This window comes from Zymoseptoria tritici, chromosome 1, assembly GCF_000219625.1.
Source record: "Zymoseptoria tritici IPO323 chromosome 1, whole genome shotgun sequence".
Taxonomy (NCBI): domain Eukaryota; kingdom Fungi; phylum Ascomycota; class Dothideomycetes; order Mycosphaerellales; family Mycosphaerellaceae; genus Zymoseptoria; species Zymoseptoria tritici.
The window spans coordinates 4,500,098-4,516,476 of record NC_018218.1 but is presented as its reverse complement, the minus strand read 5'-3'; the positions used below and the strand labels follow the sequence as shown (position 1 = coordinate 4,516,476).

Below are 16,379 nucleotides of genomic sequence, written 5' to 3'. Positions count from 1 at the left end.
CACATGATTGAACATTGATGCTGTGCTGTGCTGTGGTCGAAAGGGGTGAATTGGACGTTGAAGCTGGTGTTATCACATGCCAAAGTGGAGATCTTGAGTTGGTGGCTGCGAGAGCCGCGCCATATTTGCATGTGACGGGCGAATTAGACGGGTGAATGCGCCGGTAGTTCAATCTCCTCGACGGATGGACGGTGGCAATAACAAAGCCCGCGCAATGAGCTGGATGCTCCATTCCTAAGTCAAATTGACCGTTCAGTGAAGAGGAAATCCCGTGGTCGAAGCCGTGCAAGATACTTGCCCGAGCGCAGACAGCACTGATGTGCGAGCAGAAGCAGCTAGACAAGGTCAATCGGTCGGCTAAGATCATGGGGAAGGAAGCGCGGCCAAGCGGGTGACCTGGCGAAGGCAATGACCCAAAGGTGATTGCGTTTTTTCGTTCTTGTCCATGCATGTCAGCAGATCGATGAGCGCACGTGTATTTCACTCCGACCTCTCCCTCATCTACCTCTTCCCATTACTAAAGCTCACGACTGCCCACTTCGCTTGAGAGGCGCAAAGCTCCTTGGTAGGGACACCGAACTGCGTTGGAGAAGGTTGCGAGCATGACACTGTTGAGCCAGACATAACTACAATCAGCTCGAGAATGGTGTTGCGGGAGGCGGGCTTTGCGGCGACGACGGCGTGGTAATCCAGTTGAGGTGCAGGCGAAGGGCACGGATTCCAGGAAGACCGTGAACTTGCGCAGCGGATAGAGTGAGGCTCAAGGTAGACCATGGAGACTGAGCTAATGGTATGTGACAAGCTCGCAACAGGCCGAGGCTTACAAAGTGAACGGAGATGAGCCGGCGTCGCCGTGTCCCTCAGAACACGCTCTCCGCGCACTTATGCTGCCTTTGGACATGAACTTCCTCGAGGAGCTGACTTAGCGCAAGAGCCATACAGCCGATGTTCGGAAGAATCGTGACCTGAGATTTCTATCAAGATTGTGGGTACTCCTAGTTCAATCTCCTCATGCCTGGAGGATATCCTAGGAAGAGAGCCTGATTTCGCAGCCTCATAAGACTTGATGTTGAGTTGACCGAAACTCGTGCGTGCCTTTTCGTGGACATGTGGGAGGGCGCTCTGTACCCGTCGGGATGGAGATGGCCTGGATGATTTGCAAGTAAACACGCCATTGTGACAGCTTTCTGTTCAATGAGACAAGTGGCTGCAGCCTGTGGGAGGTCCACGTCTCTGGCCGTGTCTCGCTGGAGCGGCCTGTGATGACTCCAAGATTGGGCCCGAAGTGCTGAAGCAAAGCTTGTACGCCTTACCGAAGTCCCAATCGCTGACAAGAACGGTGGTACAAGACGGCTCCAGTTGTGTCGAAGCCGTGGCACGCGGATGAACTTCGAAGACCAGACACGAGATCGCAGGATTCCGAACTCGTTGAGGGGCACTATAGCTGTAAGCTCGGCCTTTCCCAGGGTTGAGTGTCGCATTCGAGGACGAGAACCATAGTCGAGACTGTCTCTCCGATCGTTGGGGCTATGGAGAAGTATCCTGCTCCGGGGTCGCGACCTTCGGGCCTCAGTAGCGGCGGAGCCAACAATGATAGGTACCTCCTAATAGGTAGCGCCCACGGCTACTGACGGCTTGAAGGAGATGGCCTTAGACAAACACGGCAAAACGATCCGTCGAGCCAACCGATCGACGACTCCGAACGATCCACCCTTCCTTCTCGCCTCGCTTCTAACAGCCCTCGTCAAGCAACAGGAGAATTGGGCCGCGTGACTACATCCTGGTAGCCACCTTACGTCAAGTCGCGCGGCTCGTCGTTTCCCCAGCAATGCAGGCATTGGGCGCATGGAATCGCTAATAGAATTTTCGACAGAGAGAACGGCGCTGCATGCACGAGCTGGCGGCAAACAGGACTTTGACTTTATGCCCGTGCACCAAACGTCCGCCACTACAACACGTCCACATGCTGTGAATGCGGAATCCCGCTTGACGACTTCCACTAGATACCTTGACTAATAAGAAGTCTCTGTGTAGGTTCGGAAGTTGTCGTAGCCCTGCACCGCGCAAGAATAGTCGCGCAGATCAATCCAGACGCTACTCCATGGAAGAACGACGGCAATCTCCTTGAAAAATACGAGCTACAAAAAGTCGCACTGTCGCACTAACGTCTGTACAGGGAAGACGTTGGGTCAGGAGGACGATATTCCGTTCCCTAAACAGGACAAAGCTCTCGAGGGGTTAGGCATCAACTCTGGCCGCACGCTAACAAGTTCCTGCCCCGGACGTTGTAGTACCTGTGTACTCTTCGTACCTTAGTACCTGTGTAGTCTTCGTACCTTAGTACCTGTGTAGTCTTCGTAACTTTGCGCTCGGACCATTTTCGCTTCGGCCGATCCGAGTAAAAAGCGGAGAACTTCACACTATCACAAAGTTGTGACGTAGATGGGAGGGATGACCGGGGCGTGATTCGGCAATCGGAAGCCACCTAACGTACCTTCACGTCTGGCTTTACCTTAGCATGTGGGCGTTGCGGGGTACTTCCAACACACCCTCAACGACATTCAGAAGGAAGAACTATGCAACAAAGCGAGCGAATACCAAGCAGCACCTCGAGAGACTTCTACGAGCGCATCCATAGTTGTGGAGTTGCGTGCCTCATAGCTACAAACGGCTTCGTCCGCCACGTCACGAAAGACAGGCGTCCGAAACGACATCTGGTATTCAAGGCTAGGGTACTCTTTGTTCCTGCCCACCTGATCGACCAGGTGAGGTGGCCCGGTGAGGAGAGGGTTCCTGGCCCTAGTCTAGTGCCGAGGAACTCGTCTCGAGCCGCAGGTTCGCCACGTGCGGGACCGCGGCGGTTCGCGCGCGGTTTATAGCGGCTCCTACGCATCTGCTGGTCGACAGCAGATCGTGAGATACTGCCACCACGTGTTCTCTCTGCTTCGGTAAAACCACGTGGCGATGGGCTATGCCCTGCAATCGCCCTCTAAGTGAATATGCCGGGACCATGGTCGTCGCATTAAGGTTCGTGGCACAAAGGGCTCTTTCCGGAACGTTCGAGCGGAGCCCCTGCTGTTGGCGCGACCAGGAGCTCGAATGTTACACTTTCGGTATAGTCACATAGTCGTTTGATGTGCGTATCGACGATTTCGCGAGAACCGCACTTTCGATCATCGGCATTTGAAGGAGTCTCTCGAAGATCGAAGGGTAGTCACGATTTCGCGAGAACTGCACTTTCGATCATCGGCATTTGAAGGAGTCTCTCGACGATCGAAGAGTACTCACCCACGTACGTCGAGGGTAGGCAAGAAGATAAATAGGCTGTCCTGCGCCGTTGGAAACTCGGAGCAGCAAGATCGATTCTCGTCACCTTCAGAACAACCTTCAGACACGACACAACCGGCACGACCGTCGAACTCGGCACAGCCTTCGAACTCGGCACACTCAGCACAACCTTCCGGCACGACTCAAATCCTACCATACTGCCCGTTCACTTCAACAGACAAACATGAAGAGTACGTTCCGCAGCCAAAGTCCTGCTCAGACTTCCATGCAAGACTCTTCCCTCTGACGTTGCGCGAACAGTCTCGGTCATGCTGGCTATCCTTGCCACCATCACGGCTCCGGTGCTCGCGGCTCCGCAAGACTTGGTGCAGCGAGAGGAAATGGCCCTTGAGAGATATGCGACAGCGTTCAAGCGGATCCGAGAGGAAGTCGCGACCACGCAAGACTTGCCAAAGCGAGAGGTGGACAAACTCGCGTTCAAGCGAATGGAAGAAGAACTCGGCCAGAGTTTGAGCAAGAGGCACTTTGATGGATGTGACTTCTGTCTGGCCACAGAAGGCACTGGTCCGGTTCCTGGAACGACCTATTCTATTTGCTGCTGCCAAGGCTGTGCTTGTTATGGCGGTAAACATTGCTAAGTGAGAACAGCTGGGGATCATTTGGACTGCAGATAGACGATGATCGGGCAAAGACCAGGCGCTTCTGTGCTTCGATTCAACATCGACGATGTCGTCGTTGCGGTCCTAGTCTAGTAGATAGCTCTCCTTTGTGCGTATGACGGGTGGACTAACTGACGGCAAATTACTCAAAGGATATTTCGAATCTAATAAGCCAACGGAACTTACGGTCTCTACGATCTCCTTTGCCTCCCTCTCTCGCTCCGCCTTGAACTCCGCCTTGAGCTCCGCACATCTGTACTCTGCCTGACGAAATCTCCGAATTGCTCATTCCCAACGTACCATAAAGAAGACGTCGAAGAAGAGGAGCAATAGCAGCAAGAACTCGACCTCCAACGTTCCCGTGTGCACGTTATGCAGAGGAGAACAAGGCAACGAAGTACCCTCAGAGAGCATGCTACCCAAGCGTGAGCGCAGTTCGACACATCAACACCCTCCATCCCCGGTCTCGATGATGAAATGGTTGACAGTCTGAGATTGCCAGGAAGTACACACTTTGAAGGGAACAATATATGCGTGCAGATATGTGACATTCATATGTGCATACTCGACTCACGGCAAATTGTGTAGACAGTAAGAGGACTCCCCCGATCGCCCGTTCATTCGAGATCGCATAGACTTTCCGTACCGCGATCATCCATCTAATACAACCCTGTGAGATTGTACCGTCCCACCTGGTTCGTCAGAACAGAGGTAAACCAGACTGCATCTCCTGGTCCGTAGTTGACCGCAACGTCGACCGCCGGAGGAAGCCCACCTAGGAGCCCTGTGAATCCCAACTTTCCCAAGCCGACCGGGAGGGTGACATAGTCGTACTTGAAAGTGTCTGTGTTCAGGCGAGATAGCACGTTGCCGGTGAATGCGCTGTACCAGACGCCGCCCTTTGAGTCGATGGTATTTTCGGCTCCAATAAGAAGCGGCTGATTGGTGTGATAAATGTCGATCTTATGCGTCTCCATGTTGATCCGGCCAATTCCATTTCCAACAAACAAGGCGAAGTAGACGTAGCCGTCACGTTCGGCTCGTACCACTGTAGGGAATTGAGCTGGCTCAGGTAGAGGGTATTCGTCTATCTTCTCAGTCTTCGGGTCGAACACCAGGATTTTGTTGGCCCCGAACTCTGCGAGATATACTTTGCCGTCGGAAGCAACTATGAGTCCGAGAGGCAATGATGCTGGTGTTGGGATCGTGTAGGTAGTGAACTTTTCGGTGGCGTAATTGAATATGGCGAATGTGTTCCCAGACGTTGCTGTGACGTACATGCCGTCCTTGGAAGTGTATAGATCATTGAATGGTTGAAGGTTTCCGGCTATGTTCGAATCCGGATTCTGGAAGATATCGATCTTCTTTGTCGTCGGATTGATACGTACAAGCTGGTTCCTGATGCCATCCGCAGCGTAGAGATTTCCGTCAGCGCCCTTCCTGATCGCACAGCTCAATGCAGTACGATCAGTAATGTCTTTGGCGACTCCGGGCAGTTCAATGGGCGTTGGGTCCAAGGGCGTGGTGAAGGGAATAGGATATTCGTCAATCTTGCCGGTGTCAGGGTCGATGCGAAAAATGATGTTTTTGAGAATGCCCTGGAAGAGTCGAGTTAGCTTTCGTGTCTGTCAGAAGGCGACACTCCCGCGCCAGGAATTCGTACCTGACCCCAAGATGCACCGTCTTGCCCGACTTCCAAATCGCAAGGACCGGTCAGCTCTGTAGGCAAATCGTACAGCGTGAATCGATCGCTGACTGCTCGGTCTTCCACAGGAGCCGTTAGACCTCGCGGCAGTAATGTCGCTATCGACAGCAATGTGAAGTATGAGAGCATCTTGGATTGAGCTGAGAAGAAGGGTGTGCTTGGACGAAATGGTAACACTGACTGAGATTTTACTGCTTTATGATTTATTCCTAGACCGTTGTGGCGGACAGTTCGTTGCACATGGAGTCGAAGGCTAATGGAACCTTGGACGTACTCCTCACACTCGGACGTGCGGGGGCGCTGTGATTCGTGTAGTGCTGCCGATCATGGTCCTAAATCTGGTAGCTCAGTACCCATGATAGGCGCTTTAGGAGACACTGCCGTGATGCGAGTGACGGCATTGTTCATCGCTTTTACCAAACAGGTAGCCATTTGGGAGATCCAAAGTGATGGCGTTCAATGGCGTTGGACTAGGCAGTCTATAGGTCAGAGAAAAGTGCGGCTCCGCGACCTGGTAGTTGTGGCTTGCGGGTCCACGATCAGTCCTCACTCTTCACAGCGAGAGCCCGGCCAAAGAGCATCGGTGTGTCCTTCACAGTGGCCGGTGCGAAACCGATTGACGAGCTGCAAGCTTCCTCGCTCGTCCTGAGGCGTTCAGAATGAGTGACGCTCGACTTCGCCACGGTCCTGCCGATACAGTACCGCGGTATATGCCTGGTTGCAATGCGTGGACTTCGCCTCAAAGTGTTGGTGAGGCAAGCTGACGGAGCGCGTCACCGTAGTCTCAGAAGCACAGACCCTCTTGGCGAGCACTAACCTCTTCGAGCGCCTCGCCTGAGAGGGTCTAAGGGCCTAGCAGCGTTTTTGGGTGATGTTGTGCAGCGCCGCGACATCGAAAATTTAAAACTACTTTTATCGCGTAATTAAGGTATATATAAGAAGCTACATATTAATCTAATTATACTACTATAAAAATTATACTATAATTCTATCGCTATCGTACGTAGTAGGGGTATTAGTTTCTAACTAGTATCGTAGCTAGATTCCTATACTAAAAGCTTAAAATTACTATACCTATATCTATTATACCCCGCTCTATTACGAAAAAAGCGCGTCTGGACCCTTAGACCACCTACAGTAGGGCCAGCTGCTTGCAGCTAATAGGCCCGTTAAGCGAGGTGGTCTGAGCGCCTGAGACTAGCGTCACCGTGGACGATTGAGCAGCGGACGGGAGCACGCGCACAATGACTAAGCAGAAGTCAAGCCCCCGGGCCCGCCGCCATCTTGCGACTGTTACCTTTCGAGCGTCCTTCACTGGCTTCTGACCTCCGCTTCGTGGCAATTCCGAAGTAACCGCAAGGAATGTATAGCGAGCAATGGTGGCAAGAAGAAGAAGCCCCAAAGCGATGCTATAACCGATATGACCACAAGCGCAAACCCAGGTCCAGAGTAGGCTCATGCGACTGCCTCAAGACGAGATCTACGCCAGCGTCTTCTGCTCTACCCGTTTCGCTTTCGGAGAGCGTGCCTTTGACCGCATGGATAGGCGCCGTGTAGCTTCCTCTGCTCGTGGCACCGCGCTCGCACTCCCCCGAACCCGTCGAATGGTACGAGATGAAATAAGCATATCCTGGCTCCACCAAGTACCATTCCATTTTGAGGACCCCAGAGCGCTGCTGGACACACTCACCGGCATGCCTATCTCCATTTCTTGCAGGAGTGAGACGAGCTTCATGGGACTTGACGAGACCTGGTGCTGAGAGCATTGGGATCCTTTGCGCGATACATGGACACCGGACACACACCGGACACGACGAGTCTGGATGAAGATAGCTGGTCAATGTATGCTACGATGGTATTGAGCCACAGAAACATCAGCGGCACGTATGTCTTACTTCCCCGCAGGAACCGAATCTGCTACTCCGTGCCGAGACTCTTTCAAGCGATATCCGTCGAGCCTTTAAATACAGCCTCATACATCCGGGCATCCCAAATCCTCCATCAGCAGCATCCTTCCATCTTGCGATCTACCTGCTCCAGTGATGACTGGTCGTCAATGACATCTCAAGGCGCTCGGCCACAATCTCCACTTTCACGATGCAAGTTCCGGACCACCCTACACCGCATTCGTCGAATGTGCTTCATCAGATTACTCTGCCGCATGAACTTGGCGCCGCAGAACAGGCATGTCGCAGATTTGACATGACGTCTGTAGTGCCCCAGCGACGAGAACCGACGCCCGTTACAGCCGTGGTCGAAGCAGACTGGCTTGCAGGACGTGTGCCTCGACTCTGGGTCTGCTTAGAGTCGCTCCGGTTCAGCTTGTGTATGCTTGACATGAGAGCGAGTATGTTCTCTGTATGGGCCGTGCTGATACCCTGGTTTGATCTCCGTGGAAAAGATATGGGTGCGTTCAAGTGCACCATCAGGCATGGTGGCGATGGTGCCGTGTAGCAAGAAGAGTATGTGTTGCTCGGCGGTGAAGTTTCCATGGTCTTCGAGGAACCTAGACAAGAGTATGCCTCAGATCAGTGGACTGGCATACTCTGCTGGTCGCATGAGTATCCTGGCGCCTGATGTGCGAACGGAAGATCTTCCAGCGTCTGCATCGTGTTGCTCCAAGCTGCGCAAAGCAGGACACGCTATTTCCAACACGCCGCTCTCAACAATCGTGGTCGACGTACTATTTACGTTGCTCAAGTTCCATGCGAACCGAAAATTTCTGACTTGCGTCTATAGCAGACTCAGACGAGAAGTGGCACAGCTGCAAACCTTGCGACGACACTCCTCAAGATCGATCTGGCAGGATACGGTTCTACTCCGCGGCCACCGCAGCGATCGTACCATCACGATCTCTTTTTTGTCGTCCATCTCATGCCGCAATGCAGGATGCTCAGCTACGCCTCCAGCGCCGGAACTGCCTGGTCAACATGGCTGACTGCAAGACCGGTAAGCTCACAGCCTCGCGCTGGGCATCATTTTTTTTATGCAAAGAGGTCACAGAGGGTGGACGAGTTTGGGGACCGTGCGCGGACAGCGACCAACGTGCACGCTGCAGATCGATAACATTCGATGTGATGACGTGCTGCTTCTTGTCTAGGGTGATGCTTGTGCTGAGCAATGATAGGATTGTCATGTCGAATCCCTGTTGACAGATCACCAGTCCTTTCCCCACGCGATTCCTCAGCGCGCTACGAGGTAAAGCCGGATGGTATGGGTTTGAACATTGAATGTTGTCGCTGTAGCCGTTGCGATACACGACAACACTAATCTTCCTTCCTCGACCTCGACATAGAGGTCAGTATGCCGCTTGTCTGCCGCAAGCATCGTGCTCATCAAGCGGAGTGCAAACGGTGATGGCTGTCATAGCGATCAATGTAAAAAGCGTCTGAGTGGAGAAAACGAGGACATGGGTCCAAAGACTAGGGATCTGTGCCTCAATAGCTGATGCTGGTCGGATGTGTGATGAGGTCCGACGACCGCTATTATATGTGACCGCTTTCACCTCTTCGCGATTTCGATCAATTCGCACAGCGAAGCTCTTGACTCGGCACAGATCTTGGCCGAGACAATGTTGAAGATGTTCAACAAGCATTGGGTGCTCGCAGTCAGCATTCTACCTACTGTCATACGAGCTCAACTACCCTTCACGTACGAATGTCTTCAAGAGCCAGAATGATGTGTCCGTCAGCTAATATGTCAATTAGCCCGGGCCCGCTGCCCCCACCGGACATTACCAACACGGTCATGAACATCACATTCTCAGACCCATCTAACAGAGAATGTGGACGGTCGTCGGCCTCTCCAAACGACTCCAACACGATCATTGTCCGGGATGCGGGCGCGAAACCAGTCTGCCTGGAATTAGACTACGTTTTCACCCACCCGAACACGACGTACTCCCACCCGACCGACGGCATTGCGCCATCGAGAGAATTCGATTTAATGCGATACACCGTCTCCGACTCCGCCGGATGGTCGCCCGACCGCTTCAACTACAGTCAGATCTTCTACACGCAAAGACGGGCCGATCCCAACAGGCCAGATGATACCTCGCGGGTCGCAAACATCATGTTTCGGGCATTCAACGAGTCCAGATGCCCCGGCTATGGCAAGGACGTCGGTGCTGCAGGCTGGTACTCGTGGAATTGTGCAAGCGAGAACGGGTCTTGCAACGTCCTGCCGTTCGGCGTTAAGAGTATCATGATCGGCCATCCGGATGGCAAATACTCGCCGGGAGATAAAGGGTGCATTGCGGCGGTGAAGTTGAACGCTGGTTATACGACGAGCGCTGCCTCATGCTCCATGTTGGCTGCCGTTTTGGGCGTGGCTGCTTTACTGGTCTGGTGATACTGCCTTCGGTGCGGTACTACTGAAGGGATGGACTTTGCGATTTGGCAAAACAACTTTCGCAACTGAAGTCAGGGGAATTTGTACGACCAAAAAACTGGTCGCGTATATTTCAGGACCAAGCGCAAGACTCGCCATTCACCCAAACGTTTCAATTGACATCTCATTGGCGAATGATGGATTTTCCCAGCCCAGGAGTGCATGGCCTTCTCCAGAGTGAAGTCTTCGCGGGGCTACTGGCTATGTCTTCTGACTGTGCAAGTCAAAGACCTGTCATGGATCGAGGCCGTTGGCAGGTACACGCGCAGTAGGATCCATGTATAGGAAGCTCAATCAGATCATGGATTCTCTCTGAGTGATTGATCATTTGTTGACGCCTTTCAGGTAGGGTTCAATCCCGCGAGAACGTCATTGCCCTCCCAGGCAGACGACCTCTGGGTTGCGATAATCTCGATCGACAGCCTATGGAGCCTGTTTCGATTATGTCGCGGTCGTCAGTCTGATCCATTCGCGGTTGGATATGCAATTGCTATCAGCACAGTACTGCTCTGCCTACCTCACCAGGCTCAGGAGGCTCCATTCCATCGACGTGTTGTTTTCCAGTCAGCATGACGTTGAACAATCTGGGTCAGGCATCATGCAAAGACAGTGTTGTTGTGGAAGTAAGCAGCTTCCCACATCGATAACGGAGAAGACCTCCGGGCCGTCGGGCTGTTAGCAGCTTAGTAAGCCCAAGTGTTTCGCAACTGGATTTCCGTCTTGCAAGAACTGACTTCACCTTATCGTCGTCACACAGAGAACAAACAAAACACAACAGGACAGTCCAGTCGTCTGGTCGAGAAGCCGAAGCGACCGGATCGTACAGCCTTGAGTACCAACAAGACACGAAACACGCCGGCCTCGCAGGAAAGGCCTCGCCTGCGCCGGTCTCAGTCACGCCAAGCTGTCAATTGCAACAATTTTACGGCGCAATCTGCATTTCCATCCCGAGGCACAATGCCTTCGTCAAGCTTCGCTATCATGTCCAGGATAGACTCGCGTGGCCAGAATGTGGCACGAGAACAGCGTTGATCAGGCGTGTATGCGAGAATGGCAGATCCTCGGGTCTCATATTTCTTGTTCTGTGAGATGGCTGGGCAATGTAAATCGTGGGCCGAAGCCAGCAAGAATACTTCCTGGAGACCCCATGGGAAAATACTCCTGAGTAAGCGTGCTAGGCTTGTTCGCTCTCGGCTTGTTCTCAACCACGCATGAGCCACGCTTGACTTCCTGGGCCTATCGCCTGTATACTCCACGGCCTATTTCAGTCTTGGTACCTTGGCCAACAGTATCGGCCGTGACAACCTCGCTTTGCAGTAGCGACGCCTGGAGATAATCTGGCCGGAGGAATTACTGTCTCACGACTCTGGCGAACTGTTTTCTTAGCGAGCTTCAACCTGAACATCACTCGCCTTATGGCGGCGGGAAGAAGTGCCAGCTTGGCGAGACCAGCAGCTCAATATGCAAAGGTATGCCATGACCAGCTGTATAAAGGTCAGCCAGAACCCCGTTGTATTCTCACTCCACCATCATCTACCACCGACAAACTCAAGAGCCAGCCTTCCAATCCACCTCTTACCAAATCCAACCAATCAGCCACTCCATCAACCGCAATAATGCAGTTCTTCCAGACCGCTCTCCTCATGACCAGCGTCGCCATGGGCATCAACGCCGCTGCCGTCCCTGCCGCGGCACCCGCGCCCGTTGCCCAGGCCGAAGTCGTCGCTGAGGTCTGCGGATGGTCCTTCATCGAGCTGACCAATGGTAAGTAACGGTCATTTCTTGACATCACGCTGTCCTTCCCGCCTGAGACAGCTCTCTGACCAACCATTGCAGGCATCACCAGCGCCGCGGCCGCCGACATCCTCTGCGGCAACATCTCCTGCGTTGGCAAGACCTTCAACACCCGCTGGAACAAGCTCGCCGACGGCTCCTTCACCGTCGCTGAGGTCTGCAGATGGGCTTGTATTCCCGGCGGATGCATCTAGATGCCGGAGCGAGCACTCTCTGGCAAACACTCGCTGGGAGGAAAGGCTGTGTTGCGGCGGGAAGGGACGAGTGTGTTCGTTGCCAGGCATCCCGGAGGACAATTCTGATGACCATATGAAGTTGTGCACAGGCTTCGTGTTTTGTGTAGTGGACATGCAGGAATGCAGACTTGTACACCAGTCAATCATAGCTTCCCTGTGCTTTGCAAGCCCCACGTTTTTCGGCTCAATGATTACACCTTGCAATTCTTCGTTCCCAACTCTTGTGAAGCTGGCTAGGAGTAAGAAGATTTCTAGTGCTCGGAGAATCATGAAGCGAGGAGGTGAGGATGTCATGGACACAATACAGCTGTACTCCGCGGTAGTGGACAGTTTGCAGCCGACAGTACTCTTGACAGGAGTCCCAGCGAAATGTCGTTCCATGTTCATTCGTTGTTTGTACCGACTTGCGATTGGTCCTTGAGCATCATCTCCCTCTGCCAGACAAGATTATTTCGGCCAGCTGTACATATGCGTGCGTGATTCTGGCATCGATTCGATGTTCCTCCTTCACGGCTTACCTTTTACTCCATGAATCCGAGAGAGCCTGCCATCCTTCGCATCGCTGTCAAGCGCACCAATCGCTCGTATATGATTGCTTTGTTGGACATTCAGCTGGCGTCGATGAAGGGTCTCCTCAACTCTGCGGCAAGCAGCGATGCCGGCGAAAAGGTATGTGGATTCCCATCCATGGCGTTTTCGCCCAGCATACCGCCCACGTGATCGACCACCGGACAGGATCAGAATCCTTCGAACTCGTTAAATCCTTCTCGCTGCCGTGACTGCCGTGCGGTATCATGTCGATCGAAAAACAACAGCGTTGAGCTGATTGGCGTAAGTCCAGTGGTCCCTCCAGTGGTAAATGTTGTTCATCTTACCATTTCGTGTCGAATGTGGCCGCTCAGCCGGCACCAGCTTCAAGCTCGCGACTTGTCCATCTCGTCTGCGAATTCGTCCGTGTCGGGATCTACCAAGACCTGCGGATGACGACCAACAACCCAAAATGGCAGTAAATTGGACAATGCCGGACTTGGCGTATTGACTTCCGCCCAGCTTTCCATGGCTGACCGTGTGTCTTCGAGAAAGCACGTGGGCTGAAAGGCCGCGTCGACGGAATGAGCATCCTTCGAGCCTGCCCGCCGGGAGAGTTGGGTTTCAGCAGGATTGATAAAACGCGACCCGACGCCTTCCGCAGAGGTTGACATCTGTTCGACATTCGCTGTCGTTGCATTCGCACCGCCTCGATATCCAGCATGGGCGCCCAAGGCGGTGTCGAGTATTCAGAGGATGTGCCAGATAAGTATGCGATGGAGCTCCAATTCTTCTGGTCGGAGACTGACGAGGCATCTTAGCAAGTTCTCTGTCTGGTGTTTCGGACACAAAAGTGAGAGCAACCGTCTTCGAACGTCCCTTCTCTGCATCCCTCGAGCTGATATTTCCGGCATCCAGGAATTCCTCGCACCAAAGGCACAACGACATACGCCATCGCGCCGAACCGCGTGCGAATCGGCTACCTCTTCTACAACAAGGCGGGTTCTCGAACACCATTCGAAGATCTAGGAACCAGTTCCTGTATGTCGTGCCACCTCTCGTGGCGGCGTACTGGTTGATGGAGTGGGCGAATGAAAGGTAGGAGCTTGTGCGCCAGCTGGCAATCGTGAGATCGCAGCCCGCTGATCGGAATGCTAGAAACCATTACCTCAATTGCAAAGCCGGGCGGGCGCTGTTCGAACAGGAGGGGTAGCCAGCGTGAATGTCCCAACAGCCAAACTTCGGGCATGATCGCACTGTGAACAAATCAGCAACTCCGACAAAGCAGATCATGCTCTCAGCCGGGACAAATCAGGTCAGACGGGAAAGAAAGTCCTCTCGAAGTGTCGTATCATTACACGTCTTCTCTGGCACGTAGTCTAATCTAGACATTCTTCTCAGATCTGGCCCCACGCCTGAGAACTCTGGTTGAAGTGAGCTCTCAGTATGATTCGTCATATCATAAAAACCTCTCGAATGTGAAAGGCCCGATCTCTTCTCTTGTTGAACGCCACGCGCCTCGCAATGCTTTTGACCGCAAAAATTGTGCCGTTGAAGACAAATCCCAGTATAGTGGTATCTCGTGCAAACCCCCTCCCAATGTCAGTGTTGAAACATTGCTCGTAAAACGTCATGAAACTTTTGTGGAAAACAGCGCTCTAGTAGCGGTAGTTCTCTGGCTTGTATGGACCCTCCTTTGGCATGGAGAGATACTCGGACTGCACATCGGTGAGCTTGGTGAGGTGCACGTTGACGTGAGCGCAGTGGAGCAGAGCCACCTGCTCGTCGAGGATCTTGGGAAGAACGTAGACGCCGATCGGGAGACGCTCGACTTGAGAGACAGTGTCGCCCTCCTTCTTCTTGAGCTGAGGCTCGCCCTCAACACCCTCATCGATGGCGCGTGAGAACTCGACGTACTTCTTGGTGAAGTTCTTGTCACCAGCCTTGTACAGCATGATCTGGGCAAGGACCTGGTTGGTGAAGGAGCAGGACATGACGAAAGAGCTGTGTCCAGTGGCGCATCCCAAGTTGACGAGACGGCCCTCGGCAAGGAGGATGATGTGACGGCCGCTTGGCATGAGGAAGCGGTCGACCTGAGGCTTGATGCTGACGACCTCCTTGGCGTTCTTCTTCAACCACGCAACGTCGATCTCGATGTCGAAGTGACCGATGTTGCAGACAATGGCGTCCTCGCGCATGGCCTCGAAGTGCTTGCCAACAATGATGTCACGGCATCCGGTGGTGGTGACGAAGATCTGGGCGATAGGAGCAGCCTCCTCCATGGTCACGACTTGGTAACCAGCCATGGCGGCCTGGAGAGCGTTGATGGGATCGACCTCGGTGACGAGCACGCGGGCGCCCATGGAGTGGAGAGCCTCAGCGCAGCCCTTGCCGACATCACCGAAACCGGCAACGACGGAAATCTTGCCAGCAATCATGACATCGGTGGCACGCTTGATACCGTCCACGAGGGACTCGCGGCATCCGTAAAGGTTGTCAAACTTGCTCTTGGTCACGGAGTCGTTGACGTTGATGGACGGTACGAGGAGACCGCCGGCCTTGCCCTTGTTCTTGAGCATCTTGTAGAGGTGGTGGACACCGGTGGTAGTCTCCTCGGAGACACCGTAGCAGCCCTCGAGCATCTCGGGGTACTTGGTGTGGACGAGAGCAGTGAGATCACCACCATCGTCGAGGATGAGGTTGAGCTTCTCGCCCGATGGGAAAGCCTTGAGTTGTTGCTCCAAGCACCATTGGTACTCCTCCTCGGTCTCACCCTTCCAGGCGAAGACAGGGGTGCCTCCGGCGGCGATGGCGGCAGCGGCGTGATCCTGGGTGGAGAAGATGTTGCAAGAGGTCCAGGTGAGCTCGGCGCCGAGGGCCTTGAGGGTCTCGATGAGGACGGCGGTCTGGATGGCTGTGGCGAGGTATGCGTTAGAAGACTTCACTTGTCGGTGTAGCTGACGTGCGTACTCATGTGCAAGCAACCAGCAATGCGGGCGCCCTTCAATGGCTGCTCGTCGGCGTACTTCTTGCGGGTCTCGACAAGACCGGGCATCTCCTGCTCGGCCAACTCAATCTCTCGTCGACCAAAGGCCGCGAGGTTGATGTCGGCAACCTGTCGAGGATGGCGTGTCAGTGGTGGGAGGAGGCATTGGCGAGGGCGAGGGCGATGCGGCTGGTCACATACCTTGAACTTCTGTGCTGGCTCTCCCATGTTTGCGGTGTGTGAAGTGGATTGTTGGTGGAGGTATGGGTTGATGTGGAGGGAGGGCGGTGGTGGAGGGTGAGGGAATGAAAGTGAGAACCGAAAAAATGTTGGCGTCGATGGAGGTCGGTCCCTCCCAGCTTACCTCACCTCAGCAGAATGAAAAACCTCGCCTGTGCCCCGCGGTGGTCCCTCCCCCCACTAAGGTACCTCCTACCTACCCTGACACGGAGAAACTGGTGGGCCGACGATCCACAATTCACAAGTCGATGATGGAATCATCGTTTAGGTTCACGTCGTTTCGGGACTTGGGCCATTGGTACATTTCACGTCAGTAATTGATGCTGATATCTCGACCGGAATGCTGATATGCTTGGGTCTCCTCCAACAATGGTCCGCAGTCATTCATTAGACGATGACACTGAAGAAGAGCGTGGAGAAACGGCAGTATGAGATTCGTTGAATTGCCGCAGGTCCCTTGCGTCCATCGAAACCTTGTTCAACTCCGGCCTCATCTGTCCGGATAGCACTCTTTCACAGTACGATGGCCATGCCTCACAGTTGAAGCGTGAAAC

General features: G+C 53.6%; 6 protein-coding genes across 6 annotated transcripts; 4 read left to right on the top strand and 2 right to left on the bottom strand.

Annotated features, from left to right (window-relative positions):
• Nucleotides 1-2,531: 2,531 nt before the first annotated feature.
• MYCGRDRAFT_102794 (uncharacterized protein) lies at nucleotides 2,532-2,916 on the top strand (the record flags this gene model as incomplete). The annotated part of the gene is made up of 1 exon (XM_003857038.1): nucleotides 2,532-2,916. One exon carries the CDS (start codon nucleotides 2,577-2,579, stop codon nucleotides 2,877-2,879), a length of 303 nt encoding a protein of 100 aa, XP_003857086.1.
• Nucleotides 2,917-3,302: 386 nt separating this feature from the next.
• On the top strand, nucleotides 3,303-4,134 carry MYCGRDRAFT_102792 (uncharacterized protein; the record flags this gene model as incomplete). The annotated part of the gene is made up of 2 exons (XM_003857039.1): nucleotides 3,303-3,518; nucleotides 3,589-4,134. The coding sequence occupies 2 exons, from the start codon at nucleotides 3,512-3,514 to the stop codon at nucleotides 3,924-3,926; spliced, it is 345 nt and encodes a 114-aa protein (XP_003857087.1).
• Nucleotides 4,135-4,606: 472 nt separating this feature from the next.
• Nucleotides 4,607-5,781, bottom strand: MYCGRDRAFT_34332 (uncharacterized protein; the record flags this gene model as incomplete). The annotated part of the gene is made up of 2 exons (XM_003856551.1): nucleotides 4,607-5,545; nucleotides 5,611-5,781. 2 exons carry the CDS (start codon nucleotides 5,779-5,781, stop codon nucleotides 4,607-4,609), a joined length of 1,110 nt encoding a protein of 369 aa, XP_003856599.1.
• A 2,389-nt stretch (nucleotides 5,782-8,170) lies between these two features.
• On the top strand, nucleotides 8,171-10,002 carry MYCGRDRAFT_107553 (uncharacterized protein; the record flags this gene model as incomplete). The annotated part of the gene is made up of 4 exons (XM_003857040.1): nucleotides 8,171-8,230; nucleotides 8,392-8,601; nucleotides 9,209-9,303; nucleotides 9,360-10,002. 4 exons carry the CDS (start codon nucleotides 8,171-8,173, stop codon nucleotides 10,000-10,002), a joined length of 1,008 nt encoding a protein of 335 aa, XP_003857088.1.
• A 3,306-nt stretch (nucleotides 10,003-13,308) lies between these two features.
• On the top strand, nucleotides 13,309-13,921 carry MYCGRDRAFT_102788 (uncharacterized protein; the record flags this gene model as incomplete). The annotated part of the gene is made up of 4 exons (XM_003857041.1): nucleotides 13,309-13,368; nucleotides 13,421-13,452; nucleotides 13,518-13,697; nucleotides 13,758-13,921. 3 exons carry the CDS (start codon nucleotides 13,322-13,324, stop codon nucleotides 13,676-13,678), a joined length of 240 nt encoding a protein of 79 aa, XP_003857089.1.
• Nucleotides 13,922-13,934: 13 nt separating this feature from the next.
• Nucleotides 13,935-15,902, bottom strand: MYCGRDRAFT_107551 (adenosylhomocysteinase; the record flags this gene model as incomplete). Its single annotated transcript, XM_003856550.1, has 3 exons — nucleotides 13,935-15,513; nucleotides 15,570-15,714; nucleotides 15,787-15,902. 3 exons carry the CDS (start codon nucleotides 15,811-15,813, stop codon nucleotides 14,258-14,260), a joined length of 1,428 nt encoding a protein of 475 aa, XP_003856598.1.
• Between the last annotated feature and the right edge of the window lie 477 nt (nucleotides 15,903-16,379).